At 44.6% G+C, this 10,368-nt stretch overlaps 1 protein-coding gene across 1 annotated transcript; it reads right to left on the bottom strand.

Moving 5' to 3' along the window:
* Nucleotides 1-522: 522 nt before the first annotated feature.
* On the bottom strand, nucleotides 523-10,348 carry GABARAPL1 (GABA type A receptor associated protein like 1). Its single transcript, XM_075110975.1, has 4 exons — nucleotides 10,088-10,348; nucleotides 6,289-6,367; nucleotides 5,159-5,277; nucleotides 523-3,779 (listed from the first exon to the last, which is right to left on the bottom strand). The coding sequence occupies exons 1-4, from the start codon at nucleotides 10,175-10,177 to the stop codon at nucleotides 3,714-3,716; spliced, it is 354 nt and encodes a 117-aa protein (XP_074967076.1). The 5' UTR covers nucleotides 10,178-10,348; the 3' UTR covers nucleotides 523-3,713.
* Between the last annotated feature and the right edge of the window lie 20 nt (nucleotides 10,349-10,368).

Below are 10,368 nucleotides of genomic sequence, written 5' to 3'. Positions count from 1 at the left end.
TGGCCCTGTGGGCTGGCATGGCTCTTGGCAAGGCAGGGCAGGGCATGGCTGTGGGAGCTGGAGACCAGCCCTGCTGCAGCATCGCTGGGGCAGGGGCTGACAGCCCTGGGGAGCTGCAATGGGGTCCTGGGCCATGGGCAGGGTGGGGGTGGCCCTGGCAGGGTTGGGCAGGGACAGTCATGGCTGGTGGTGCCCTCAGGGCCCTGTCAGCTAGATAGGACTGTTCAGGGTCTTAAAATGGCAGAGAATGCCTCAGTGCATCCATTTTGCTCCTTAAGACCTTCACAGGTGATCCAGGCCTAATTAAAATTCATGTTGGTGGCACAGCAAGACACAACTGGGTGCAATTGTCACAACAGAACCAAAAAACAGGAGAGATGTGACTTTTCCCAGTAGACAGGACAGAGGAATCTGAGGTTCTGGGAAAAAGTAGCAGCAAGAAGTTCTGACGAAGCTGCCCCTTTATTTACAAGCACACATGTAGGGCAAAATGCTACAGTCACCCACTTTGGACCAAGCCTGTGATTTTCAAATGCGTCTTTATTGATCGGTTGATTTAGCTCAAGTAGTATGACCTTTATTTTACAAGAACCTGCAGCTAACCAACACAAAAAAGAATTACCATCATTACCTCGTACACTACCGGACTAGCGCAAAAACAAGTAAATGCCACAATCCAGTTAAAAGAACCATAAAATAACGAAATTAAACTGTAAACTCTACATGTAACAAACAGCTGAAAGTAGTCCCACACATGTCGCTTATAAACCCAGCAGTGGAAGGGGAGGGGAGGTCTGAACAGAAAACCAAGCACCCTAGACGCCAACTCTTTCTCCCCTGAGTGTGGCTAAGCACGGGCTCATTTGAGACAACACACAACCATGTGCTTGGCAGCATGTGCATGATCAAGTGGGACAGTGGCAGAGAGATGCACACCATCTGCCTGCATCTTGTCTTTTACCCTAGAAAGCCTCCTGGGTCTGTTCTCTGCTTCAGAACAGTCAGAGCTTTCTAAAACAAGAGACTGATGCAGATTTGCACCCAAAGGATGTGAAAAGAGCCTGATAATTGCAGGAGAGTGGGCCAAAAAGAGAGGACTGAGCACTGCAGGCAGAAGCTGAAGTTATCTAACTTGGCAGTAGGTACAACTCATCCAAATGCATTTATTCCAGATGAACACATGATGGAACAGCAAACCTGAAGTTCAGGATAAAAAACTGGGGAATACTGACTGACTCATTTAACTCTTTCTTCCACCATTTTCTGTCTGCCTGTTACGATTCCTCTCTCTACACCCTTTGTGCTCCCTCTTTTCTCTCCCATTCCTCTGCTACTTCCCATACCACACAGGCAGTGACCCTTCTGCCCCGCTGACACAGCACAGAAAATGGAATTTTCCACTAAGTAGGAACAATGAACCAACAGAATCTGGCAGTTAAGAGGAGAGAGCTGAGAGATAGGGAAGTATTTGTTTTACAACTATATCCTTGAAGAAGAACTGAAAGACTGATACTGCAGTAACTGAGAGAAAGGTAAATGTGGCAGGGGGAGATTACTACCACCGACTAAATTCAGGACTGAGAAGACTTGTTCCCCCAGTCCTGTAAGGAACATGCATGCTACTTTACATAGCTAGTGAGGCTAATTAAAATATAGCTAACCAATAGCAGATGAGATGATAATTACCAACAAGTATGAATTTAGGCAGGTTTTTACTAATCATGTAACAAGATAAATATGTTGTAGTTTCTTTGTGCTGTGTGCAAGATTTGTGGAGTTACCACCTAGCGCCCACCTTTGTGCAAATATGAAATGAATAAAATACCTCCACTCTGTGTGTATCTTGGCATATTGCACACCAGGTGAACAATCCCGCTTTTGGGATAACACCACTACACTGCCTTCCCTGACCTTCACACAGTTCTGCCAGTGAGTCCCACTTCACACTCCCAGCCTGCTCTTCAGCCTTGTATATCTCTGTGGAACAACATCAGAGAAGGCTGAAACTTGGTTTCCTGTCTCCCACAGTCACAGGAGCACTTATCTTTATTCCTGAGGAATGCAGAGAGCTGGGATCTAACTTCATGTAAATAGAGCAAATACCCTCAACTTATTTTGGAATCTGCCTGTCTTCTTCATCCTTCTTGTCTTCTCCTCTCTCCTTTGGTCCCTCCCTTAAGTGTAGGAATGTTTACAGTAATTCAGGTCCAGTTCTCTGATTTTTAGATAACACCCCAGAATTTTCCTGAAAGCTCACTCCCCAAACCCCATCGCTTCTTCAGAGTTAGGGCAGTTATGGAAAAATCTGCTGTTTGTGCCACTGGGAAGAAACTGCTTTGGCATGACAGTGTAAGGCTTGCACAGGACAGCATCTATCTGGCACCTTTCTAAGAACAACACTGGCTTAAAATAAAATAATTTAAAAAAAAATCTACAGAGAGTATATACCCCTTCCCCTTTGAGTCTAAAAGCAAACAGTGCCACTCTTGTGGCAAAGAGTGGCACTGTTGTCCAATCACAAAAAGCCAGCAAAACACATGTGGGAGTGACTAAATTATTCCGTTTGTGCATGTGGTGCAAGAGCTGTACAGGCATGAGACGTGGAAGGGAAGGCTAAACCCATGGGACTTCTGCCACCTTAAATTCTGCAGAAGATTGGTACAAGGACAACACTCAGATAATTTTCTGCATTCACCAATAACAAGAGCATTAGTAGTCAGTTGTCTTAATGCACAGCTAGGGAGACTAAAGTTAGGTACCAAGAAAAGCTCTCTCACTTGTAGGCTAGCTAGGAACTGGACAACCTCAGCAGCCTCCAGGATCTGCCTCAGTGAAGTTCACTATGAGCAAGTTAGATGAGCAGCCATGGTGGACATGTTTGGTATACTCAGTCCTGTCTCAGAGCTGGAGTGGGCTAGTCATTGTCTTGAGGTCCTTTCTAGCCCTATGCTTTACCAGTTGGCTCCACTGAAAAGAACAAAAGGGTCGTCTCATTTTTTTCTGTCCAGCACTTGCAATTAAAGCAACAAAGGAAAAAAATAAAATCCTTCCTTCTTTTCCCCAACCTTCACGACTCACAGCTGAGGAGTTCCCAGCTCTCAGAGTTAGCCTTTCTAATACTGATGGAAGTGATGGGAAACACAATACTCTTGAAACGCTTCACAGGTAGCAGCTGGAGTGAGGACTGTAAGCACAGGACAGCCTTGTGTGGGCAGAGTGAAGTATTTCACAGCTCACTGAATGCTTACAGGAGTGCAGCCCATGCCATTGGTCAGGCGTGACAAGGTCAGTGTACAATAAAAACACAGCATGCCTTCTTCATCCAATGAAAGGGTTACACAAAAATGGCCATTGTACCCAGTCGCTCTCCCAGAGCTCCACCACACTGGCTTGTCTAGCAGCCTCCAGTACTGGCTAACTACTTCCAGCTGTGGCAAGAGAAAAACTACAAACAGTGGAGTGTCCCCATCTTTCAGTGCAGAACCCCTCATTCGCCTTTCAGTTCACCCTTTCATACACTGTCCCCATACCCTCCCTCCCCTCTATTTAAAAAATAATGGTTATAATTAATGCATGGAACGTGATGGCATTGTGCATGTGGTTCACTTCCAATTCTCTTCCCTGCTTCTCAGGCATTCTCCTTCCTCCTCTCCAACATCCCCCCCAGTCCATTCCATCAGTCCATCTCGCCTGCATGCCTGGGGGGCTGGTGCTCACTTGCCATAGACGCTCTCATCGCTGTAGGCCACATAGAGAAAATAGTCCTCCTCGTGGTTATCCTGCAAGGGGAGAAAGGGAGGAAGTATCAGACCGAAGCTCTGTAACATTACCTGTGAAAAAGCCCAACCAAGAGATCACTGTAACAACAAGAGAGCATAACCTCTCTTTCACTGTTTCTCCCCCTTTACATCATCCTCATACTAAAGACAGCGTATAGCAACTTCCTGTCTCTGGCCACAGCTCTACTTCTAAATTCAGGCATGTCATGTTTCTGGACATAGTGAATTTACTTGAAATGCCACAGCAAGAGTGCGCTGCAAACATGCAACAGAAACAGCTCTGACTGTTGCAGGCTGTGCAGCAGAATCCCAGCGCTGGTACAGCCTTAAGATCAAGAGAAGACACTTGGAAAGCTTTAACAAGTCAAAAATCACCTCTCAATACTTCAGTATTTGGTAAATGTGGTTATATTTGTCATTTTTCAGAACACTTTGATAAGTGGCTGTATTTCTAGTCCTGTTTTAGATATGGGCAGTAAATCTGAGATGTTAAGTGATTACACTGACACAAACAAGGAACAGAGTCCTGATCGCAGCTCTAGACAGTTAGACGTACCTTCCTCCTCCACATCCAGGTTTGGAAAACTCCCTGCGTGTGTTAATTGTGTACATACATACTGTCCAGTTACAGTCAAAAAGTGATAGGTCAAATACGGCTCACAGCACCCTACTGAAACTCTCCTACTAAAACATTCTAACACAGCAGAAGGAGAAATCAAGGAGAAATCAATCCAGGCTGCAAACCAGCCATGATATAATGGCTATATAATTGAGGAACAGTCCTCTGATGGGCATAGAATACACCCTTAAGGACGATCAAATAACACTGCTCAGTAGAAATACTGGGCGGCAATGTTCACAGTGTCCTACAAGATCCTCACATATACAGTACAGGCTATGAAAAAGTAATTCTGAACAAAGAATAAATGCTCCTTGACAACCTATTTATAGCTGGTTGCCCAGTGATCCTGTATTCTTTTATCGGCTAAAAAGAAATCCCTTTTGTAAAAACAGGAAAGCGTATGTTCCACCCTCTACCCCAGACACAGTATTTCCTCTGAAATTTCAATACTTTGTTAAAGTAATAGGACCAACATATCACTGCTGGTGCAACTATTCACCACCTGATATGAGAATCTTTTCAACTAGCAAACGAGCAATTAAAATGATGAGGCTCCCCATGTTCCTTTTTATAACTGCAGGATGGAACTTCCCTAAACAGATGATGGGATACAGCCCAGGCCAACGGGGTCCATGTTCAGGCATCTGTGACCAAGCTGCACCCACTGCCAGCTGAGTAGTGCTCAGTTGTCCTTCAGTGAGGATATGCATTCTTCTGGAAACTCCAACAAAAGGAGAAAGAGATGGGCCAGGCTTACCTCATACAGCTGGCCCATGGTAGCACTGGTGGGAGGGATGGTATTATTGACAAAGAAGAACAGGGCATCTTCTGGCCTCAGGTGGATCCGCTTTCGGATTAAGAAGTAGAATTGGCCAACTGAAGAGGAACAGAGGAGAATGCCTTAGATGCAGAAAGAATGCTTTGGTTTGGGGTTGTTTTGTTTTTTTTTTCTTTTTTTACCCTAACCATGGCTGTTTCCTTTTGGTGGTGGAAGTCACACACTGTGTGTAAAATGTAGGGAAAAATGAACAATGCAAGAAAGAAGGCAGTAACTTCATGATTGTAACCACATTAGCAGCCAACCCACTTGGAGCTGGCAGTTTCTCAGGTACATGCCTCAGGCCGTGCACCCTCTAAATCCGTGCTCCACCTACTATGGTATGAAATGCTCTACTGCAGGAATTGGTGGGAAGTCCTCTAACTAGCTTAACCTTTAAATCCTATAGATCAAAGGCACCTTAGAGAATTTAGCCTGGTGTAAATGATCATACCATTCCAGAAAACAAATTCCTGAAAACAAATTCCTTACTATTTGCTCAAGCTATGTTCCACAAGAAGTATTCCACAATCCATTATATGCTGAAAAAAAAAAAAAAAAAAAAGAAATGCTGTTCCTTTAACTCATTCCTGTTCTCAAATGAAAACAAATGTAATCATACACAAAATGGGCATGACCATTCCTAAAAGGAACTTTGTAGCCATGACTCCAACCACAGGGGTGGAAAACAATGGGAGTATTTCAAGAACTTGCCTCTTCCTACAACAAGGGTACAGCCTCTGGCAACTCTGCAGCTAGGTCATCATTGACTGATGGTTATGCTTCTGCCTATGATACACAATTCAGTCATTTTTGTCATGGCTAGAAGTCAGCTGAGACACATGCATGTTAGCTAAGTCAGTGGGATACCTCAGAAGATCTCAGAGAATTCTGCATGTTGTAATCCAGGATGTAAAGTACATAAATATAACACGGACAGCCAGGTAAACTGGAGTAATGAGAAGATGTTGAGCCTGCCTGTATATTGTCTTGGTGCTGATCATAGAGCAAAAATAACTCCTGAGACCTTCTCACTGAAAATCAGGAAAAAAGGAGGTAGGCTTTGTTACCTGTGAGGTCAGAAGGCACAAGATACTTCCTTTTGTCTAGGTCGGGTACTCTGGCTTTTGGTGCTTTTTCCACAATTACCTGGAGAGAGAAAGCAAGAAACAACCCATGAGTATCATACAACAAAATGGACCAAAACACATCAGTGGAAAGGATATTAGCCTTTGAGAGAGACGGGACTACCAGGCCTTTAGAAATTTATTAATCTATAACAAATACACAACGTTAAAGAACAGATAGGTGAGAAGACAACTGAAAATCACTGGCAATAGCTGTACTGGGAGCCCAAGACTGCATCTGTAAGCACACTGAGTAAAAAATGGAGACTGGGACAGACATAAAAATAAACCATAATAGCAGAGAAAAAAAAAACCACAAAACAGGTCACCTTGATTATCCCAATGCAGGTTAATTTTGTATGAAGGGGCTGCCAGGAGGCAAGAAGTATCACAAGTAAGTTGAACTGTTTCCAAGTTACAGTTCCAAACTGCCTAGCACAAAATCAGCCCTAGTCCCAGTAGTCCTATATCCTAATTTCTGCATTCACCAATACCAAGTGCTTTAGGATGAAGCAAAGAATTAAAGAGAAACTACAGGTCATTGGGGAATGTTTGAATGTTTTTTGTTTTGTTTTGTTTTAAATTCCCAGTTCTTCAGTAGTTATGTTCTACTCTGAAATTCATATCCTTTAAGGTTATTTTCCCTACTTCATATAGTTACGGACATTTCCTTATTCATATAAATATCTAATAATTAAAAAACAGGCTACCATGTGGGCAACTGGACCCACAGAGACCTTTGGCACAAAACATATTCTCATTATATTCTAATATCATTACAACATAGAAAAATATGAAGCTCAGCAGCTTTAAGGTCAAACAGACAAAGGTATCTTCTGCTACAGGAAAATTTTTGTTAGCAGAGCTTGGCAAAATATTTACCTGAGAAGCAGGAAGTATTCCAAAGTGACCTGATCTCCTTCCATGAAAAGCCTTGGAAACCTTTCCAAAGGTTAGAGGTATGTTTCCATGGAACTACTGGGTTTGTGCAGAAAAAAATTGAAGGGAGTTTCTTGGGTTATTTTGAGACATGTATTTTTGAACCGGTAAGAGATATATTACATGATTCAATCTATGTGCCTTGCTGTTCTGCAGGAGCCATTTTGACCACCTAAACAAGAAGCTGGATTTTCTGAACCTCCTCAGCTTTTTAATTCTGTTAGACCCTATAACTGTAACTACTCCATGTAAGACACTGTGGGACTAATTTCTAAGGGCTCCATGCTCCCTTAGCTATTTGGCAACCCAAATCAGTAACTGTATCTAACGCGTAACAGAAAAGGCTGAACTGCTGTGGACTAAGCCTTCTTTGGATGCAAAATGGTGGTGCCACATCAGTGAGACACTATGCCAGAGAAAAAAGCTATGACCTTGAGCTTGGTGTATTTAGCCTGGACCAAGCTTGACTCCTAGACCCAAGTGAGTATCTGCAAAGCATGTCACACTGTAGAGCTGCTCACTTGGACATGTCTTCACTGTGCTCCATTTGGATACTGCCAACACAGCCAAAACCCCTGAAAATTCTGTTTGTTTTTAAAATAGAAACATGGTTGTCTCTGCTACTTCAGGAACTTCAAGCACCTCAGTTAGTACAGGGCATTCAAGCTCTTCCAGGCAGCGTGTGGTAGGACATACATTTCCGTGCATGATGCAGTTGGTAAGTGCTGTGAAGGAAGGACAGTTCCACAATCTCACCAAACAGGTGCAGGCTGAACAGCAACAGCACTTTGCACGTTTTTTTACCCGCACATCCAACAAGGCAATATCTAACACAATAAATTGCAGTGGGGAGAAACCTTTAGTTCTTGCCTGCAATTTCAAAAACTACTGACAAGCAGAACTGCTAGCTAGCAGCACTGATGTGAACACCCTGACTCAAAAGGGTGGTTTGTAGCTTGGTAATTAGATAACACAGGAAAAAAAATGCCTATGAGGAAGGGGTGAGAGTGTTGGGGCTTCTAAGCCTGTAGGAAACATTTAAATCAGTTCATCACTGAGCTTAAGAGAGATCTCTCTTGCAAAGAGGCAGGGAAGGAATGGAGGTGCTCTGCTAATCTGGCTATCAAGTGCAGTCAGTGTGCCTGACGACACAGGTATCTCTTCTGAAGCACTAAACCCTTCACACACACAAACCTACAAAGAAAATCCAAATGGCAGATACAGACTATCTGTGTGACTGTTGTGGCTGGCTGGTGACTGTGGTGATGTACGACCATGCCAACAGTATAATCTCAGCAAAATGCTGAGATGTATCAGGGCACTGCAGTGTAGGCAGCCAAACAGACGTCATCTTCAAGGATCCTGCTGTCGTGAAGGGCAGAGACAGAAGTGATGTAAAGAACAGTTGTCTGCTGCATTCATTTGCTCTGTATGCAGGTCTGACAACAGGCTATCCCTAACAACTCACATCTGGGCCTTGCCATGTGTCGTTTTCACCCTTAACTAAAGCACACCTTGTTACTCTGGTCCTGGCTTTCTCCATAAAGATCAGCTGATGCCCCCCTATTTTGACTCTTTTACCTCTCATCAGACTGGATCCGGTCCCGGGCTCCCCCACATGGCTCTTCCAGACACACCTATCATGATCTGCTGTACAATCAGCCATACTAATCCTCAGTTTACAGCTTGTCTCACTCCTGACCTACAGAGCCCTCTTGGGTCCTCATCATAAACCAGAGAACCGCGCACACTTCATCACTGGCTCGCTGTGTGCTCAACCTGCTGTGCTATGCCAGGGGTCCCAGAAACAGCTAGAACAAAGAACACACATAATGACTTCCAAAAACTTTTGCAAGTCCAGTTGAGGGCCACTCCCAAGACAACAAAAGGTGTTGGCCTGCAGGGAAAACGTGATATAACTGTTCCCCCTTGCCCTTAGATTTACAGGGAAGTCTAAGTTATTTTGCTTGCAGTACCCCTGGGTAGTAAATCTAGGACAGATGTCTCCAGTGGGGATGGAAAGAAAGAACATATGCAAAACGTTTATTAAAAAGGAACAACTAAAAAAATTGTAATTAATTTGATTTGTCATGTCTTTTTTCCAATTATTATTAGTAATTATAAAGCTAGAAGTTTTCCACAGGCACTCTAAAGGGACCTAAGGATGAGGAAGCAAAGTTTAGCTGGAAGATGACCTTGTTTTCCAAGTGACGTTTTTTCCACAGGATGATTAAACAGGAGGGCAGAAAGACTAAGAAGTATCATTTTTCTCTCATGCAAAGGAAAAGAACAGAGCAAGTCTATATCGAAAAGACAGGCCAAAAGGAAGTAAAATGAAAATAAAGGGAAAGAATCCGATGACACGGATGCAGACCTTGTTCTCTATGAAGAGTACCCGGCTAACTCACTCATTGTTCTCCTCCATTTTCACAGTCCGAATGGTAAGCTCCTTCCCCACCCCCCAACCCCACGCACAAAAGCTGCCAGCAAAAGAAAAGCAGCATTCTCGCTGCCAAGTTACCGCGGATCCCAGAAAAAAAGGGTGAATTACACCCCGTCGCCCCCGCACCCGCCCACCAACACAGTCCCTCCTACATAATAAACAGCTTTTGCGCTAAGGAGAAAAGCAGCCTGGCATGAGAACAGAACATCAAGATCACGGTCATCTTCGCTAATCTCATTTCTTTTGCCTCAAAAAATAAAGGACAAAGCGGACGACAGCTAACAAGGACGCCAAAGGCAGCAGGGCGAGGAGGCCCCCCGGGCCAGCCGCGCCCGCCGCCGCCCTCGCCCCCACACTCACAGGGACCCTGTCGGGGTATTTCTTCCTGATCTTCTCCCCTTCTTTTTTCCTGTACTCGAACGGGTGGTCTTCCTTGTACTGGAACTTCATGCTGCCGGGATGTCACCTTCCTTCCCGAGGGCTGCTGCGGCTCCCTCCCCTACGGCCGGGTACTCAGCGAACCCCCGGACGCCCCCAAAAGCGCAGCGGAGCGGAGCGCACCCCCGACCCGTGCCGCGGGACCGCACCAGCCGCTGACAGCAAATTGGGCGCTGTGACGTCACGGGAGACACACACCCCTC

Source organism: Phalacrocorax aristotelis, chromosome 1 (genome assembly GCF_949628215.1).
Source record: "Phalacrocorax aristotelis chromosome 1, bGulAri2.1, whole genome shotgun sequence".
Lineage (NCBI taxonomy): Eukaryota > Metazoa > Chordata > Aves > Suliformes > Phalacrocoracidae > Phalacrocorax > Phalacrocorax aristotelis.
The sequence above is the reverse complement of the archived record's forward strand: the minus strand, read 5'-3'. Positions and strand labels throughout refer to the sequence as shown.

Bases quoted from the DNA above. Each gene is read 5' to 3' on its own strand.
- GABARAPL1 (XM_075110975.1), bottom strand. From the start codon at position 10,177: ATGAAGTTCCAGTACAAGGAAGACCACCCGTTCGAGTACAGGAAAAAA. The intron at 5,278-6,288 runs GTAACAAAGCCT...GTTCCTCTTCAG, and splicing joins TGTGCCTTCTGACCTCACAG to TTGGCCAATTCTACTTCTTA. The intron at 3,780-5,158 runs GTAAGCCTGGCC...CTCCCCTTGCAG, and splicing joins CCATGGGCCAGCTGTATGAG to GATAACCACGAGGAGGACTA.